This window comes from Ambystoma mexicanum, chromosome 3p (assembly GCF_040938575.1).
Source record: "Ambystoma mexicanum isolate Mex_15411 chromosome 3p, UKY_AmexF1_1, whole genome shotgun sequence".
Classification (NCBI taxonomy): domain Eukaryota; kingdom Metazoa; phylum Chordata; class Amphibia; order Caudata; family Ambystomatidae; genus Ambystoma; species Ambystoma mexicanum.
Window position 1 is genome coordinate 1,262,053,419 of NC_090925.1, and position 20,273 is coordinate 1,262,073,691.

Genomic DNA, 20,273 nt, shown 5'->3' on the forward strand with positions numbered 1-20,273 from the left:
CCGATATCTCTACCCCCCAAGTCTTCCTCCCAGGACCCCCCTAAGTTTAGCAAATCCTGGAAAGGATCTGGACTGTAGCATGGAGTACAACCTGGAGATTTTGCCTTTCATGGGTGAAGGGGAAGTGAGCTCCTCAATGGCCGGGTCGTCTGGTGGTAACGCAGGGAATGTTTGATAGCTGCGCTTAAGGGTCCTTCGGAGAGACGCGTATTGAAGCCAGACGCTCCGGTCACTTCTCAAGGGTAGGGGGAGATCAGCCCACTCAATGAATGTGCCCTGGTCAAACACGTCCCGCAACAGCTCGTAGCCTGCCTCAGCCAGCGACGAACGGTAGATGGTGCAACCTGAGGAACCCCCGGGAGGAAGTTCCAGAGAGGAAGGTTGCCGTGGAAAGCCTGGGTTACTCCGAGCAGTTTCCATGTTTTGGCCAATGCCAGGGATGTGCAGGCGACCGGACTCTGTGAGTCCAGTACCTGAGGAGCGGGTTGAATAAGTAAGGAGCGGATTTCGCGGTCACAGACCGCCAACTTCTCGAGCCGGACATGAGGGGGGGGGTCAGTTGTGTCGAACCAATAAGAGACATATTGAATTGAGATACCAACCAATATCTGAGAAAATCCGGAGCCCGAAGCCCCCCCCTAGCCATGGAGGTGGACAAGGTCTCATATTTAAGTCGAACCGCCCCCGAGTGCCAGAGGAAGGAGGTAATTGTGCGAGTCAAGTCTCGGAAAAAGTCTGCGCCTGGCCACAAGGGTACGTTGGCAAACCTGTAGAGCAACTGAGGTAGCACCACCATTTTCAGTAGACCCATTCTGCCCGCAAGAGAAATCGGGAGCTTGTCCCAGGCTGCAACCTTAACGGACAAATGTGAAAGGTACTTCCGAAAGTTCTCTTCGAGGGTCAGTGTCTGTTGACGCGTCACCTCTACTCCCAGGTAGGTGAATGCAGATTGAGCCCAAGTGAATCCCTGAGTGTCAGGAGGGGGAAGAGTGCACTCCGTGAGTGGGAAGAGGGTGGATTTCGAGCAGTTCACCCTGAGGCCCGAGACCCGACCAAAGTAGATGATATCCTCAAGGACCGGAGACAAGTTAAGAGATGGGGAGCGGATGAACAGCAACGCGTCGTCCGCGTATAGGGAAACTATGTCTGCCTTCCCGGCAGAACGGAGGCCTCTGTGAGCATGGCGGTGACGAAGCATGTCCGCAAACGGCTCCATGGCAACCGCAAAAACCAAGGGAGAAAATGGACACCCCTGCCTTGTTCCCCTGGCGATCCCAAAGAGAGGAGAACAGTGGTCGCCCGTGCGGACTCTAGCCACAGGAAACGAATAGAGTAGCCTGACCCAAGAGAGAAAGGAGGGACCAAATTTACAGTTTTCGAGAACCCGCCAGAGGAATTGCCACGATACCGAATCGAAGGCCTTTTGCATGTCCAAAGTGGCCGCCACAGCCGAAGTCTCCGGGCTAATTCTGTCAATTATGTTGAATATACGCCTCAGGTTCAAGGAAGTAGACCGCCCCGGAACAAAGCCCGCTTGATCGGGGTGAATGATGGATGGAAGGATGGGAGCTAACCTTAGGGCCAGGGCTTTTGCGTATATTTTGGCGTCGCAATTTATGAGGGAGAGTGGGCGGTACGAACCACAACGTGAGGGGGGTTTACCAGCCTTTAACAATACAGTGATCGTGGCCTCACGCAGTGAGGGGGGGAACATGCCTGTCTCCACCGACTCCTCCCACACTGCCAACAAGTGGGGAAGGAGAAGTGCCTTATAGGACTTATAAAATTCAACTGGGATACCGTCCGACCCGGGAGCCTTCCCGGAGGATAAGGAATCGATAGCGTCGGAGAGCTCCTCCTGCGTAAGCGGAGAGTCGAGAGAGCCCGAGGCCTCAGGGGATAATGTTGCCAACGGAAGGGAGTCGAGAAAAGAGTCAATCTCCTCCACTGACACCTCGTCTGAGTTGGAGTATAGGGACCCGTAAAAGTTGAAACATTCCGTGTTGACGTCCCGGGAGGAGACAGCCAAGGAGCCGTCCGGTCTCTCAATCCCGGGAATGTGTGGGGAACCTGTCTCGTGCCGGATCAACCTCGCGAGGAAGCGGCCAGGGCGTTCGCCCTCACCGTATTTCCGTGCGATGCCTGGGTTATCCAGAAACTTCTGTTCACGGTCGGCTAGGGAGCGAAACGTGTCCAGCTCCTCCCCGATGGCAGCTAGGTTACCCGTGGTAGAATCGAGTGAACATGCAGCCTCCAGTGACGACAACCTAGCTTCACTCAAGGCTATATCTCTCCGAATTGACTTAAGAACCCCGTTTTCCTTGGAGAGTGCAATCCCCCTGACATAGGCCTTAAAAGATTCCCACAGTGTGGCAAGCGATGATACCGAGCCCGTGTTCAGCTCAAAGAACTCCACGATTGAGTCCTCGAGCTCGGAGTGGAACTCTGGATCGAGCAGGGCTAGGGGTTTCAATCTCCAGCAGCGGGACCGGCCAGGATCAGGGGCCCAACTCACGTTGATGGTCACTGGAGAGTGGTCGGACAAGGTTCTGGGTAAAATCATTAGTTGTTTCACGTCCTTGACCAAGACATTGGAGATCACCCAGCGGTCAATGCGGGAGTATGAATCGTGGACTGAGGAATAGAATGAGTAGATGCGGGAATCGGGGTAGAAGAATCTCCATGCATCCACCATGGCCAACCGGGGCAGGGATGATAATGCAGCATAGGCTGCCCTGGAAAGATGACGGGGCCTGGACCCAGATCTATCAAGGGCTACATCGAAGATAGTATTGAAGTCACCCCCCCAGAGAATTGGTACAAGGGGGAAGCCATCTAGGAGAGACGTGATCTGTCTGTAGAACTCCGGGTCATCGAGATTGGGGCCATAAATATTCAACAAGACCACCTCCCTCCCTTGAAGCGTAGCGTGTAACAGAACATACCTGCCCAGGGGGTCAACGTGTGAGGAGAAGAGAGTGAACCGGAGACTCTTATGAATGAGAGTCATGACCCCACGACTTTGAGTCGAGTAGTCTGTGAAGAATCTATGAGAGCCCCAGGTCCTGGCAAATCGGACGCATTGGGCTGATCTAGCGTGTGTCTCCTGCAAAAAGAGGATCTTGGACCCATGGCGCTCGGCCTGCAGCTGGAGTTGTCTCATCTTTCTATAATTCCCCAACCCCCGTACATTCCAACTCATAAAGGTTAAGTCCCCCTCAGCCATAGATGTGGTATTGGTAGAGTCGAAAAAGGTGACCAGGACCAGTGGGTGTGTGCTGCGCCACGGTCCGCCTTCGCTGCCAGTGCCAATTTTCTAACAATAACACCCCTAACATGTCCCACCCCCACCCACATCCCCCTCCCAAACAGAGGAATGACAATCCCAAACCCCTTCAGCCAAAACCAAACTAGCGGCATCATCGCCTGGGGGCCTGTAGGCCGTGCTGACCGCAGCGCTCCGGGCTGCAGCGGAACCAGTATAGCTCGAGGTGCAACTGCAATAACTTATACAACTTAGGAAAGGCATTTTGCATTTAGCAGTATAGCACATAGTTGAGATAAGAGGAGAATCTTGAACAAGTCGAATCCGGGAAAGAGGATCAATGCGGCATCAGTACAGGGGGAAGGCCGGGCCCGGCCGCCCCCCAAACGGCCCAGAGGGGGAAGCTGCAAGACTGTAGATAGAAGGGGGAAGTCAACCTGGGAAGTGTTCATCAATAAATTTGGAAGCCTCCTCCGGGATCGTGAAAAAGAACACTTGGTTAGCATGTTCTATGCGCAGTTTAGCTGGGTAGAGCATGGCATATTTGATGGAATGATCTCGTAGCCTGCGCTTCACAGCTTGGAAAGTCTTACGTTCCCGTTGGACGGTAGTCGAGTAGTCGGGGTAAAGATGAATTCTCGCTCCCCCCAGTAGCAGCTCGCCCTTGACCCTCGCGGCTCTGAGTAGGGTGTCCCGGTCCCGGTAGTTCAGGACTCGAGCGATGATGGGGCGGGGTGGAGCCCCAGGCTTGGGTTTGGCGGAAAGGGCACGGTGTGCACGCTCGATAGCAAAATGAGGGGAGAGCTTGGGGGAGTCCAGAAGCGTCATTAACGTGTGCTCAACAAAGTCCTCCATTGGCTCATGGACTTCGTCCTCAGGGACCCCAATTATACGCAGGTTATTGCGCCTCGAGCGGGATTCCAAGTCTTCGTTCTTCTTCTCCACCTCGAGGACTCGGCCGGAGAGAGCGACAACCTCAGAGCGCAGTGCTCCCAATGCCTCCTCGGCAGAGCCGACCCGTGTCTCGACCTCAGTCACGCGACCATCAGTCCTCTCCATGTGGGCCTTGATCGAGGATATTGTACCGTTCATGTCATCCAGTTTTGAGTGTAGGGCGGTGAAGCCCTCCCTGATGAAGTCCATCATGTTTTGGGGTTCAGGTGTCACCGCGGACGATGACGCAACAGGTGGCTGCTCAGTAGGGTCCTCCGGAGCTCTCACAGCCGCCCTCGCAAACATGTTAATGGAGCTTTGCTTCCTCGCGCCTCCCTTAGTCATTTTGACAAGAGTGATGGTAGTGTGGGGTAAAGAAGGGGGGGATCGCTAGCAGCCCCCAGTAGGAGAGGGGGAGATCCCAGGCCGCGAGAGCCGATACTCCAGGTAGGGTGCGTAAGGGGAGCGGGGAGCGGTCCCGAAGTGTAGGCCGCCAGGCTACAGCCCGACTGGGAGGGCGCTGAAAGCGGCGGCAGGGGGCCTTGAGGGCGGGGGTGCCCAAAGATGGAGGGTAGGAAGCAGCGATGTTAGCGGCACCCTTTCGCCAAGTAACAATCCGGGTGTAGGGACACCAGCTTCAAGCCCCCAGTGAACGGTAGGGTCGCTCAGGGCGTGGGATTCCAGACGTGCGAGGGCAGTGAGGGCCCAGTGGCTTCCCAGCGGGGGGAGAGGGCCGCTGGGCCACAAGACAAGAAGCCACGAGAGTCAGGGCCCCCCAGGCGGATCCAGACGCACCGACCGTGGGCCTCCAACAACGCCGCAGGGACGTCCCACCAGAGAGGGGCGACCCCGGAGTCACAAGGCAGGGAGGCAGGTATCCAGGCCCAACAGTCCACGAAGCCCCCCCTGCGCACCTCAGGAGGCCGCAGCGCTCCGGCAGCGAGGCGCGTGCAAGCTGGATTCCACAGGAGAAGAAAGGAGATCCCACGGCGATTCACTGGGGGGGGAGAGGCAGGCCAGGAACAGCGAGGATAAAAGCACGGCCCCCCCAGCCGAGCACAGATGTAGGGAGAGTTTGTGCGCCTTTCGCGGGGTCGCCACAGGAAGGAGGAGCGGCCAGCAAGGAGCGAAGTTCCCCAGCAGCACGTACCTGAGAGCCGCGCCGCTCCAGCAGCGCGGCGTGTGCTGTCGGGGGGAAGAGGGGGCCCCGGGTCTTCACCACGGGCTCCGGAGCCGCGAGGGGGGCAGGGAGGCCCCGATGTAGCGCGAGCAGGCAGCGGATGCAGGCAGGGTGGACGCACCGCTGGGCCGACGTCCCTCCAGGGACCCGGGAGCAGCGACTCGGCAGGACCAGCGGCCTGGCTGGCGGGTCACGGTCCCAGGACTCCGACGACCCCGCCTCCAGGAAAGTCGAGGCGCGCCAGCTCCCGCCGATGCCCGGTGGATGCGAGGAGGAGCGCAGCAGGCCCCCGGCGGGAACGACCACCCTCTGCCGGGGCTGGATTTCAGGCGCGGAGGAGCGCCGCAGGAAGGGGGATGGGCAGCGTGGAGTCGGGGATGCACTTCCCGGCTCCGATTCAAAGCGGGATCAGATCCCCAGGATCCCAGAAGCAGCGGGGGAAAAGTCGTGTGCTCCGCGCCCGGCTGTAATCTGTGGAAACCTCCTAAATCAGGATTTGGAGGTCCGCCCGCCTCGGAGCACACGTATCAGGCGGCCATCTTGCTCGGCGCCCAACAGCACCCCTGGTAGCTGACTATCTAACAGGAGTGGTCTGGAGGAGTCTTCGGTCACTGAACTTCTTCAGTTGTGTGTTCCCAATTCTATTCCAGCTCAGGCTGCTCAATATGCAGACTCTACACTTCGTCCAATGGCTATCATTAGGAGCCGCTCAACCAATCGGAATTGAGCACTATTGAGCACTTTTCTAAAGAAAATGGACTTTGTATAGCAGTTATGGAGATTCCATTCTAAAGAGATCTGCCAGTCTCACAAAAGCCCTGGTGGACTTTGCCTGACTGTTGGACACTTCTATGACCATATGTGGTCACTTTTTCTGAAAAGTATTTTATTCTAAAAAAAACTATTACTTATAGTGTAGTTTTCTACATTGCATTATTTTTCTATACAGAATATCTTTAAAAAAAATCTTATGTGGATCTTCTATTATTGTGTATCGGGGTGGGTCAGAATAATGACTCGGACAAGGATGTTACATTTTGACTTCATATTTAAAGAAAAGATGAAAATGCCGGACTATCCATAAACTATCGTAGTTCCCTGCCTAACCAAACTAGGTAGGGTGCTCATCCGTCGTCAGTGAGTACCAAAAGAAAGATCTGTCTATTGTCTAAAACTAACCTATGCTGGCCCTAACACTATCCAAATAACTAAGGCAGAGGCGAATGACTCCCTGCTCCTGGGTACTGATTTCTGTAACGGTTCACTTTATTAAAGTAGTCTAAGGTACATCTTGGTGACTCCTTTTATCAGAACATATAGTTCATCAATGGGGTTTATCCACTTCTGTCTCGGACTTTGTCCTCTTCTGGCTTTATTGATTTTGTTTTACTCTTGGTTCTCTTTTATTCCTCTTTTATCAAACACACTTGAAACACTCTCTTGGCTCACTGTCCAATCCTTTCCTGGTTTAGGATGACCAATATTGTTGAGGCCTAGAATCAATATTTTCATTTTCATACATTCCTGCCTAAATTGAAATATTGTGTGCTTCACTGTGTGGACTCATTGTGGACCCCTGACCCCACTCATTCTCTCCTGAGAATAGCCTTGACTGCTCTCCACGTGTGCCTTGATTGGGTTTTGGTTAACACGTGTTCACTATAACTTGGGTGGCCTCCTAAAATCTGTCCGCCAGGCTAGTAGATCCCTTACTGCCAAATTGCCCCCCCCCCTGTTCTCTCACAGTTTCCTTATTCATCTGCTTCTGTCATTGGGTTATTCCCCCTATGTTTGTAAAGTGCTCTGTTGCTTCCCGATGCTAGGTCCACGTTCATAAATACACTAACAGTAATAATACTACCTGACCAAAGGGATGTCAAGAACTATAGTTTCCTTAGTCAAGTTAATAGGGTATAAAGGGTGTCGGAATAGCTAAGATAGAATTCTTTGTAACTTAAAAGGATTGATAAAGGTTTGACTATCATTGCTTTCGACAGATGATATAACACAATTTCTGTGTGTGTCGGACCACTTCATCAGACGCATGCTAGCTGTGTTCTGCCAAACAGGGATCCCAATTCCCTATAATTCTAGCACCTGATTATTGGGAGAAGAGGGAGGCAAATGCTTTTGACTCGGTTCGATTCAATAAACCAAATCGTCATTGTTCTACTTTTTTATAATTTGATGTAGCCATCATATTACTGTGTTCTTTAAATTTTGCTAAGTTTAATGTGTTTTCTTTGTTCCTGTGTAGGCTCCATTCCAAGGTGTAATTGCTAGAGAGATGCCCCACCTGATTCCTGTCTTTCCAGGGGGAGCACCGTTACTACCAGCAGTGGTGACTGCCAACATTCCAGTGTCCAGTCCACTTCCTCCGGCCTCCTTTGGCAGACCTGATACCCGCAAGCTCTCTGTTTTGGACAGCTTTGAGACAACACCAGTGGGGACGAGTGGGTCACTGGACAGTTTGGATGTTTTACACTACCCTGAACCAATGCTTGACCGGTTGGATAGTTTTGACAGCAGCCGTGGGTCACTCGATGCACTGGACTCCTTCGTGAGTGGTATGTGATTGGGACGGGAAGTGAAGATGGTTGACCTTTTGGATAAGCTGGTCTTGAAGAAAGGTAGTAGGGTATAACAGGAGAGTGCATTTTCTTGTATGACTGTCGCTATGCAAGACTGTTGCTTTATTGGAAGCCTGATGCAGTGCTTAGTCTACATCATTACAGGGAGAATCCTGTGTTGCTGAGATCTCTCTCAGCAGAGGGCGTGAATGTATTTGAGTCTCAAAGAAAGAGTGGGTTAAGTTACTGGAGTTCTGAAGAAAGGCATTGCTTTATGCGTAGCATTTGGCATTTCATGGCAGTGGTGGGATTGGCTGTACTTGTTGAGGGTAGGATTGAGTCAATCATGCAGGGTAGAGGCCTTAATCTGCCAGTGGTATTCTATCATGGTAAGGACTTCTTTTAAGGAAGTGGCAGCACAGAGCTATTCTTTTTAACATATTCCTTCCATTGATCCCTGCTCTTTACAAAGCCTCAATGAAGCCATGTCAGTTTAGTCCTCTGCATTCAAATCCACTCCATTTTTTAAGGATATCCACACAAAATGTATACAACTTCGGGGTCCAATGCAAGTCTATGTGTGAAGATATCAGGTCTGCTCACAGTGCATTGTGGAATGGATGGACCTGAAGACAAGCCATAAGATATTGATGGAACCCCAATGAAGAGATCCAGCCACTGAAGAGGACTTGATACCACGCCCAACTTAAGAATTAATTAGAGAGGCACTCTGGTGTCAGCAGATGGAGGGAGTTCTGTTTCTGGACCAGATTGACACGGGTCCGCTGTGGAATCTAGCAACGTTACATCAAAAGACCTAAGATGAGTCTGCGTACCCCAAGGAGCCAAAGAAATTGCCTTGAAACAGCACAGGCTCCAAAATTGCTTACTTTGGTGCTTGGAGCAGCAGCCAGTGTCCTTTGACTCTTGAATGGGAGAGTCAACATCAGAGGATCCTGTTAGGGAGATTTATCATTTTGATGATTCATCCCCTCTCCTAGTGAGACCCTGTCAACCATTGCAGGGTTTTCTAAATGATACTCTGGGAGACTCTTTTGCGACCTTTGCGGCTCTTTCTCACTCTCTATTCTCCCCTCTGGCCCGACTCACTCTGCAGGGCATACTCTGGATGTTCTTATCTCCTCAGACCTTCCCCTTTCTATCCCTCTCACCACTCCTCTCTCCTGGAGTGATCACTTTCTCCTTTCCTCCCAGCTCACCCTCTCTACGCCGCAGGCCAAGCCAACTCCATCACTGCCACCCACTTTTTCTGTCATCTGACCCATGAAGTGCTTGTCAGTTGAGGCTTTTGCCACAACTTTCTCACCCCCCTCCCCTTCCCCTTTGGCTGACTCACACCCTGACACAGCCCTTTCCATGTTCTTGCCCCCGTCATGAGGATCCGCCTGAACCCAAAAAGCCAAGTCCAACTCCTGGTACGACTCAGACCTCATCACCCTTAAATGCAAGTGCAGGGTGGCTGAGAGGAAATGACATGCTTCATGTACATCCTCTGACAAACTGGCCTGCCGCCTGCTCCAAAGGCAATACCGGCTCTCTGTCTGCACTAAGAAGAGAGCTCACATCCAAGCCCGTGTCTCTGCAGCATCCAACAACTCGGCTGAACTCTTTTTAAAATCTGCAAGGTACTGGCCAATCACGTCGCAGTATTCTACCTCTTCTGTCCCTTCTCAGGCCCTCTGCACGGCACTGGCTTCTCATTTCATCTCTAAAACTCAGGACATCCTGTCCTCTCGCTCCTCCTTTCCCCTTCCTCCCTCTACTCCCTGCTCTTCCTCTGGGCCTTCTTTGGCCTCCTCTCCTTCCTCCTTCTCTGCCTTTCCCCCGGTCTCCCCAGATGAGATTACTAGACAAGACCGATTTACGAAAGTCTTGTCAAAACAAGTTCTTCCATGTTCCTCCAAAACCATCAAGGACCACATTGACTTTCTGGCTCCAGCCCTGGCTGACTTCTGCAACCACTCTTTCGCCACTGGAGTCTTCCCTTACCCCCCTGAAGCACTCTCTTCTGCACCCTCTCCTCAAAAAACCCTCTGCCGACCCATCCTGCCCGGCTAACTATCGCCCAATCTCCATCACTCCTTTCCTGGGCAAACACTTGGAAAAGCTGGCCATCTCCCAGCTCAATCTTCATGCTGAATCTGTTGGTTGTCTCCATGATCATCAGTCTGGCTTCAGAGCTGCCAGAAGCCGGAAACTGCTCTCCTGAACATCTGTGAAGACCTGCTTTCCAACCTTGATTCCAACACCCCGTGTCCTCATCTTACTTGATCTCTCTTCTGCCTTCGACACTGTCAACCATGCCATCTTGCTCAACCGCCTGCGTGATAACCTGGCGATCACCGGTCAAGCCCTGGCGTGGCTGACTTCTTTTCTCTCTGATCGACCCTCCCTTTTTCAACTTGGGTCCTTCCTCTCCTCTATCTCTCTCTACGTGTGGTGTTCCCCAGGGGTCTAACCTCTCTCCCTGGCTGTTAAAAAAATACCTGGCACTTCTTGCCCACCTCATTGCCGCGCTCTGCCCCAACTTCCAGTGCTATGCGGATGACACTCTGCTCATTTTCAGGCTACCCTCAGCCACCTCTTCTCCCTCTCTCATCTCTGACTGTGTGTCCGCCATACAGGAGTGGTGTGCAGCCAATTATCTCTGCCTTAATGCCAGTAAGACCGAGATTCTCCTCATCGGCACAACCACACCCTCCTTTCCTGTCACTCTCTTGGCCCTCTTCCTGCTCTCACTTGTGAGTCTAAAAACCTCGGGGTAATCTTCGACTCGACACTCTACTTCTCTCCTCACATCTCTGATGTCTCTAAGAAGTCAGACTACCAGCTGCTCCTCCTCAGAGGTATTCTTCCTTTCCTCTCCTTCCCCCAGAAGCTCATTGTCTCCAGAGCTCTGGTTCTCTCTAGGTTGAACTATTGCAACAGCCCCTTTCTAAATCGGCCTGCTTCTACTCTCCACCCTCTGCAGCTCATCCAGAACAGGACTGCAAGACTTGTCCTTGGCCTCAAGCCCAGGGATCGTATCCCTCCAGGACTGAAATCTCTGCACTGGCTTCCAGTGGCTGCAAGGAGTAAGTCCAAAACCCTCTGCATTGTCCACAAGGCCTTCCGGGGGCCTCCATACCTTCAACTCTCTCTTCCTAAATATCTTCCTTCTTGAGCTCTTTGCTCATCCGCCTCCAACTCCCTCAGGGTCAGTCGCTTCTACAAGCAACAAGTTGGTGGTAGATCTTTCTTCGGCTGGGGCCTTCCTCTGGAACAGCCTCACTGCCCCCTTGAAACTTGAGGAGAACCATCTCCGGTTCCGGAAGCACCTCAAAACCTTTCTCTATGCTTCTGCTTTTTCTCTTCCTCTCCCCTGCTTATTTCCTGGCTGAAACTGAGACTGCACTGGCTACCTGGCCACCCTCTGATTTCGGGTCCAGGTCCCCTCCCTTGCGAGTCGTACACCTGCACTGCCTTCCTGGCAACCCCTGCACTTGGGGACTGTTTTCTGTATCCCTACAGCCCCACTACCAGCACTTGATACCTGCACTTACCCTACCATTGCACTTGACACCTGCTGGCCGTACTTGCGTATTATTTATTCTATTATCCCATGTACTGCACTGTCCCCTCCCCCGTTCCCCTGCACTTTCCCCTTTCCCCCTTGCCTTGCACTTGTGCGATCTGAATGACACCTGGCCTAGTAGGATCGTTGTCTGTCTTCCATCTGTTCCCCTCCCTTGCCTTGTTGCGCCTTGATACACTTGTGTATAGGTGTGTTATAAATACCTTATATCATATCACAAGAATCGCACCTCAACCTATTGACTGTTTCAGATCTTGTTGCCACCTTTTTATTCGCTCAGCTTGATTTCACAGTCAGTATTTCCCAGTTAGCCCGGTGGATACATCACTGGTCTGTCTGGCCCGTTCCCCGCGGCTCTTATACTCACACAGCCTATCTTCCAGCTGTGTACTATGCAATTCCCCACAGTCACTGTTCCAAGGTAAAACAGAAGAACTCGGAACAAGGGCCCTTTCTGGCTCTGTTGCTCCCTCAGAGTTCCTCTTCACAAGCCATCCTCGCTGACTCAGAGTAGTCAGATGGGCTGGGCTTACCAGTTTTGATTCATGCGTCACTCAGCGGCAGCATTCCGTTCCTCATCCCCCCCCCAGTCCCACAGCTACGGTGAAGGTTCCCCTGACTGCTGTCCTGTTCTCCGACACCGACTGGCCTCTGGGTGGGCTCTCCTCAATATGCCCACACGAACGCTGCTGCACTTGCGTCCTCTTCCGTCCTCCCCAACTGCGCCTCTCCCTGCTCCTGCGCTTCCCGTAGGACCCAATGCTGCCAAACCTCCTCCTCCTTTAACCCCCACCCCAGCAGCCTTCCTGTGCTTCCTTTGCCCCGGCTATAGAGACCCTGCATAGTTACCGACCCCCAGCACTTTTTGCTGGACTTCTTGACCTTTTTCTTTCAACCCTGAATGAGTGGAGCATTTTTCCACTCATTTATTCTTGTGGGCTCTGTCTTTTGGAACTCTACTCTTTGGATTCTACCTGGACTATGGAGTCTGTCTGCTCTATAGATCTTAAAGGCATCTGTGTTTTTACTACTGCAGCAACCAGCTCCCTGTGGGCAGTGTTGCTGGGAACCCTTAGGGTCCTCCTTTGAGATTATTTTTATATATCCTCAAGTAACTACTGTTCTTAAGGATAGAGAGATACTTGGTATCTCTACCAAAACTCTATAGTCTGAGAGATTGGCACACACCACCTTCAGTACCTAGAATCCCCGTTCTCTCTACTCCTGTGACTTTTTAATCACATAGACAATCTCCTAGCTATGGCTGGTGGCAGTGGACATGTTCTACCAACTATTGTGTAGTTTTTATACTGCAGGCTATGTCCATAGTCTTGGTAGTGCACAATAGGGGCACCCAAGTAACATTACTAGCGTGGTTGTTCTTTGGTAGCCCTTCTACCATTCTGGAAGGGGGAGGTCAGTGTGTGTGTTTTGCCTTAGCGGGAACCCTTGTTTTGCCTTTGGCAGCAACCCTTGTTTTGTCTTTGGCGGCAACCCTTGGGCGTCCCCACCTAGGCATAGTGTCTGTGCATCCAGGAAGTGGGGAGGAGCCTTCCAACCCCCGTCCTTTGTCAGAGAACCTGAATAGGACCAGCTCCCACAGGTGGTCTGGTTGTCCTGATTGCAAAGCCAAACGCCCCATTCAGTAAAATGCTGAGACAAATTGAAGAGGAGTGTGTGCTGGAACTGTATAAAAGGTGAAGCTTCTGGAGTGAAAAGCAAGTCGACCCCTGGAAGCTGAAGTAACCCAAGAGGACGACGATCAGAGTCACCCGCAGACCCTTTGCAACACTGTGAAGCGACCACTGCTGTCCTGACCCTGTTTTTTGTGCTACAGTGGAGCTCCAAAGAGGACTCCTCCTTTGCTTTTGGCTGGTGGAAACAACCAGTCCCAAGACTAACTTTGAATTGAGCCATCTCCCGAGGTCCCAGGAGCTTCCAGAGCTGCGGAACCTCAATACCAGGAGACTTGCTGCCCATTTCGAGTGTATCGTAGTGGAAAGGCTGAATCCATCCAAATCTTTACTGAATCCGTAGGAAGACTCCAGAAATCCGATCCAATTCACCCAGACCCCCTCATCAGAGTGTGGGACTGCAGGAAGCAAAGAAGATTGACCGGGGGATCCGTGTCCTTTGTTGGTGCTACAGAAAAGGCGCTAAAACTGCAGAGGGAACCAAGAAGTTGCTGAATGTCGTGCCCCAGGTCCTCCCTCGAGACTGCTACTGAGAGATCCCATCCTTTGCCCTGCCTTCAGTCATCAGACCAAGGAATCCGGAAGTCGGGTCCAGAGGTGCAACATTGCGGAGCAGCCAGCACATACATTTTCTTCTAACCTAAGGCACTGTGGGGGGAAAAAGGTATTTCCTGCCTGCTTCCAAGAAGTCTCTCCAGAGTGTTGGAGTGCACCTGGAGTTGTCCAGGGTACCCCCCCCTCTTACCTCCTACTCAAACTGCTGCTTGTGTCCCTTCATCGAGTCCTTCTACAGGTCTCCCTTGTTAGTTGTTAACGTGCTGCATCTATAACACTAGAGAAGGAAAGAAATCCTCTGGAACTCTGTATTCTGCTGCTTGTCAAGGCTTTGAGCCCTCTACGAACTGCCTTTAGCCTAGGGTTGTGTTTTTGGACTTAAGACTTGATGTGCGAAGAAACCCTCTCTAGGACCTTGACCCAGGCTAATGTTACACTAACTAACCATTTTCCTCCCTTAAGGTGACTTTTCTGTATGTGTATGCAGAGTAAATGCATTACAGTATGAACTGCGCGGAATAATTGACAATATGATGACATTGTCTTTTCCCTTTCTAACGTTGCTACAAATGTAACTGCAAACGAACAAAAAAGTGAAAGTGTCTTTTGAGGTATATGCTCAAGTATTCCGAAGTGTTCTAGTGTAAACGTGTGAAGTATTTAAAGTGATTCTAGTGTATATATAACAAATATATAATTTTATATGAATTATAAGTGTAAGAGTTTCTTCGAGGTGCATGTCTAGCTAAGGTTCATTGTACTTACCTACAGCTCACAACTTCCTCTTAAGATCAGCCTGATTGCTCTGCCACTCTACTGAGGTCCTGAGTTAGTACATACCGATACTAAGAGTTGTAGATCTACAAACCATTGGGATAGCTTACTAAAGTATTACTACCAGTAGGACTTTAGGAAAACTCCTCTAACAGACCCATAGCTGGAGAAATTCAAACAAGATTGCAGTTGAAGTAAATCTGCAGAAAGTGAGTCAGAATTGTCATGAAGCCTTTAGATCGGCGTCCCAGTTATTCAGCCATATAGGTCACATCTGTCAATGGATTTGCCAACGAGGAAGTCAAGGTACCCCACCGATGCAGGATCTGTAGAGAAAAGGCATTGAAGGAAGCCTCCTCTTGAAGAAAGCCGGATTATAACTGTTAGGAAAGATTTTCTTCATGCTGCTTTCCTCCTATAGACTTCTATGAGACGCCCATTCTTTTTTCTTTATTTATAGTCTTGATCTGACTTTACTTCCCTTGGTTTGTGCTCATTTTTATGGGGTGACTGATCTGTCCATAAGACGATCAGTGCTGAGAGTCCCTCTCTCCCTCTCTCCCCCCTCTCTTCCCCTCTCTCTCTCTCCCTCCTCTCTCTCCCCTCCAACTCTCTCCTCCTCCCTCTCTCTCTCCCCCTCCCTCTCTCCTCCCTCTCTCTCTCTCTCCCCTTCACTCTTCCACCTCTCTTCCCCACTCTTCCCCCTGCTCTCTCCCCCCCTCTCTCCCCCCTCTCCCCTCTCTTCTCCAACTCTATCCTCCTCCCTCTCTCTCCTCCCTCTCTCTCCTCCCTCTCTCTCCTCCCTCTCTCTCTCCTCCCTCTCTCTCTCCTCCCTCTCTCTCTCCTCCCTCTCTCCCCCTCTATCTCCCTCTCTCTCTCTTGCTCTCTCTCTCTCACTCTCTCTCTCTCTCGCTCTCCCTTTCCCGTTCCCATATTTTTACAAGTGCACACATCGCCCGAAAGTGAATTGTGGTTAGGGTACTCTGTATCCTTATAAAATGTTTAAACTTTTGGGTTACATATACAATGTCTCCAGGATGAATGAACAATTGACCAAATTTAAACAGTCACAATTGACCTTTTCACAATTCACAATTGACTGAATATATATATACAATTGTGAAAAGGTCAATTGTCATTCGAGCAGATGTAAAACGATCAATTCGTATACAACCGATATTTTTACTCGTACACATTTGCAATTGCCGCTACTAAGAGTGGCTAGCACTCTAAGATCGCAGTGCCACAAGATGTTTGCCTGTTGGGCATATTATTCTTTGGCCTTCTTACTGCCCTCTCAGGGCCGGAATTGCCTTATGCGAAATGCTGTTTTCCGGGTGAAGGTGCTGCTTTCGCAGGCTAATGGGTGGTCTGTGTGTGTGGTTGGGTGTGGTGGATGGGTGTGGTGGATGGGAAAGTCTGGCCCCAGTTGTAAGGAAGGCATGGTATCAAAGTAAAACAAACACAAGTGATCACATTTCGAGGGTGTTTATTGAACCTTTATCAGGGGTGTGAAAAATGTCTATACAACCTTAAATCTACAATGGGAGCAAGCTACGATCATCAAATAATAATACAGTCCTAGTGGAGTCTAGTCAAATAAAAAGGGCCTATACTAAAAAAAACTATTGCCAGTCCTTACCGCTATGCTACAAATTAGTGTGGGATAATGTTCACAAAAAGAAAGAAGTGTTTACAAAATGATACGTCAGGATGTTTAGGCCGGGACCTCCCTTCCCCACGTTTTTAGCACGGGACAAGGCGTATCACTTGAGCACAGCACACTCCTGGGCTCGTATTGTATTGTATTTTAGTTTATAACGCGCCGGTCGCCCACAGGCATCAGGGCGCGGGGCAAATCCATGTTAATTCATTGTAGGGAGAGTTTTAAACTATCCTGACATGCGGGTGTAATACAGGTTTTTTCACATGAAGAGGTGAGTTTTCAGGAGTTTCCTAAAACGTAAGTAATTCTCTTCCTGTCGTAGGATTGGTGGTAATTTATTCCAGCGGATTGCGGCCATGACTGGAAAGGATTTTCCCCCTCCATGCGTGCGCTTTGCTCTGGGAACTTTCAGAAAGGCCTTGTTCTCTGATGTGAGGCTCCTTTGGGGGCATGTACAGTGAGAACTGTTTTTTGAAGTACTTCGGAGCTTCTTCATATACACATCTGTGTACTATGGCCATAGATTTGAAGAGTATTCTTTCTTCCACCCTTAACCAATGTAGGGATCTTCTCCCTGTTGTAACATGCTCCCTTTTTGTAATGTTCTTAATGCTGCGAACTGCGTCGTTTTCCATAACCTGACCCTTTTGAAGTTCTCTTTTTGAGGCTCCGATCAGTAGGGCGTTATCATAGTCCAGAAGTGACAGTATGACTGCTCTTGCTATGGTAGCCGCATTCGCCTCATTTGTAAATGGTCTTATGGCTCTCATGAGTCGCATATAATAGGCGTTGTTTTTCTGTAGGTAATTTACCTGTGCCTCTGATCCTAGTGAGGCTTCTCCGGCACGAGGTCACAGTTGTTTTTGCCAACATCAGAGCCTTCTGTGCCCAAGTGTCTTTATTGCAAAGTCTCTTGCCTCAGAGGACCTGATGTCCCATAAACAATAAATAAAAGTTCCTTTCTCAATATTCACGTAGGGCGATTTACTCTTCATCTTGGCTCCCTATCAGTCGGGCTCCTTCTTTCACCATTAGCCTCCCTCAGTCGGGTTCTGACCAACTTCAATTTGTAAGCATCTCAGTCAAGTTCGCATTTACTACAACTAACTTGTTGGCTGTTGTTCACCCAGGATCCCCCTCTTCCGGGCTCAGACCCCTTTTCTACAATTAGTCTCCCTCATAACAATTTCAGTTTCCAAACAATCGAAGACTTGCGAATATTCACAGTCTTCAATGTAGCCCGCTGCAGGACCACTTCGATTTCACAGTTCAATAATTCCCCCCCGTTCAGGGATGGGGCGGGGTGGGCACCAAACGGAGACTTCGTGTGAGCACCCACGTGGCGCCGGACCACTCTATCTGGTACCTAGTTTGGTTTCACAAAAATCAATTGTATGCCAGTTCTCTTCCTTCATACAATGTTGCCGCTTGCAACCTTGAGCACAACACAGTCCTGTATGCTATCAGTTTCTCCAACTCCTCGGCTGTGCTGAACTCATTGGCATTGCTTTACTGTCATTGTCCAGGACGGTACCCCGGTGGCAATCACTCGTCCGTCATCAGTGCAGACCTCCAACACACGCTACACCGTTCGTCAGCTGTAATTCCCAGTCTTATGTTTTTTTCCTTGAGGCTTCTTGAAAATCACGGTTTTCAGTTGAAAAGGGCATGGGCAATTCCCTCCTTGTCCTCTCTGATCTCGCCGCCTTTCTCCTCAGTTTAAACTGCCATCTCGGAATAGCTGCTTCCTTGTGCGTTTGGCCTTGCTCAGAGTGTGCTTTCGTGCTCCGCCCTTTTATCTCTGTGGGGAAGTGTGATGGAAGTCAGGTGTGTGTAATTATCAGTGATTAAAAAAGGGAAAGTAACACTGGTGCACACCTATAGTTATGTGGGTATCTTGCTATGGAGTCAAGAATATTAGTGAGGTGCAGAGGAGAGGAACACAACCCTGACACTAGGTTGTAACTGTCAAAAAAACGAACAAAATGGTCTCCACTGGCTGTGGAACACTCACGTCCCCTGCAAAGTCAAATGTATTGTCAAATGACAAACGATAGGTAGTTAATCACTTTCTGGGTGTTAAGCCCCTATACTTTGGAATCCAAGTTGCTTTATAAGCGTACCCACCGCTTCTATTCCTTGGTTACAGGTAAATTACCATTAGACCTTGTGTTCAGTTCACTTTCCCATTTATATTTCACAAAATTTCATCATATGAAAATCTATTTATACACATCTTTCTTTTTCATAAATTAACAAACAAGGTATCCTAACGCCGATTTCATACAAAATCAGTACAATATTCAATGCATATTGTATATTACATATATGTACATATGTTTGATACAGTAATACATTAAAAAAGAGCTTAACGTGTTTCGTGACTCTAGTTCGCTTCTTCAGTAGCAAAATATTGTTTTACCAAGTATTCATTGTTTCAAGTGTTCTAATTCCTTTTGAACAATCTGTGTGATGAAAAGTAACAAAAATGATAGTGTTTTAGTGAAAGTTTTTTCTCTACAGACAAACAATCTTTCCTAGTTTCCATACATTATATAGGGCTGGCCTAACTCTTATCGGTGACCATAGGCGGTCTTAAATTGTGGTATTTAGGTGAGGGCTTTAAGTAGATTGAAAGGGGGTTGTTCTCAATCCAGATATGGCCTGAAAAAATAACAGGGTTTACTGAAAATTAGGGACTAAAAGTTATAGTTCTTAACCAGACGTAGTGGTGCCATTATTTGGGAAACCTACCTCCTTATTTGCTTTGGGATTAACAATGAAGTTATCTCCATCTAGCCATCTGCTTTTTAGTCGGTGTCTCTTCCTTTCTCATACTAGTGGTTGGATTCTGAACCGGGATCTGCATGGAAAGACAATGATCAGCACAGTGTAGCTATTCGTTATCTTAAAATCATGGTAGTCAATTGCTAGTAAAGTGATAGCATCCTATTGCCAAATTACCTTAGGAATGCGGGTTCATCAAGTGGCGAGGGTCCACATTTTGTAGAAATGGCAGCCTTAATTGTGCAGCTTGTGGTCCTTTTCCCTCCTTGCCCTCTAGATAATGGAATTGTATCACTAGTTTAGTGTTCTGTACCTCATGAGAATAAATCTAGTTTCCCTGACATTAAATCTAAATGGCGCTTACCTCTGAGAGATGAAAGTTCCAGGGTAGCATATGTCTATGGTTTGGGCTGCTGGTCCGGGCTGCTACACGAGTCTCCGTGGCAGCTGTGTCATTCTTTATTTTTACCGTGCTGGTACCATGAACTGCTTGGAATACTTAAAAAGAAAGGGAAAGTCTGTTTCAGAGTGGCTGTGTGTAACGAGGATAAACCTCCATGTGTTTGAAGATGCCGTATGAGTTACTCACCTATGGGTTCTGAAACCATTTCCGTATTGGGTTTCTCCCGGTGTTGGGCGGCTCATGCACGTCCATACTAAGGACTGATGGGGAAGATTTCATGACGTGTCAATACGTCCGTGTGGTGATATCATATGTAAACAAATGACGTCATCACTTGCCGTACGTTATTCAAAGGAAAGGTGACTAACATTTACGTTTTGATTCACGGCTAATCCTTCAATATATTATATCCAGGCCCAGGCCACCTTTGAACACAATCTTTTACTATGTTATCCCATCCATTTAACAACTATCTTTATCATTAATTCATGTTTTGGGAATTCGCTCTCTCCAATCGTGAACACTACCATGTAATACTCATCAAATGTATTTTGTGCCTTTCTGGCTCCACCATTGATCATTGTATTGCCTATGCATATATTCTCAAATAATAACTGCATATGGATATTCTTGGCGATTTATACACATTGTTTATAAATTGAATTCGCATACTATAAACCATTTTGCTTCACATTTGTCCAACACGCATGTGTGTCCATCATTTTCCCTCACATGGTCAATGGTCTGCAGGGCTAGCCAGCTTAATTGTTAGTAAAAAAAGGGGGGGGGGGTCAGGTTCAGAGATATTTTGAACTTATGGTGTTTTTGTCATGGTTGTCAAAGTCTCTACC

The 20,273-nt window shown here is 49.3% G+C and overlaps 1 protein-coding gene across 3 annotated transcripts in view; it reads left to right on the forward strand.

Moving 5' to 3' along the window:
* Positions 1 to 20,273, forward strand: part of ZC3H7B (zinc finger CCCH-type containing 7B) — a 1,285,355-nt gene that overhangs the window by 545,519 nt on the left and 719,563 nt on the right. For all 3 annotated transcript variants that reach the window (XM_069652753.1, XM_069652751.1, XM_069652754.1), the window contains exon 12: positions 7,636 to 7,945. In XM_069652753.1, the coding sequence (XP_069508854.1) occupies positions 7,636 to 7,945 (310 nt within the window). The remainder of the gene's footprint in view (positions 1 to 7,635; positions 7,946 to 20,273) is intronic.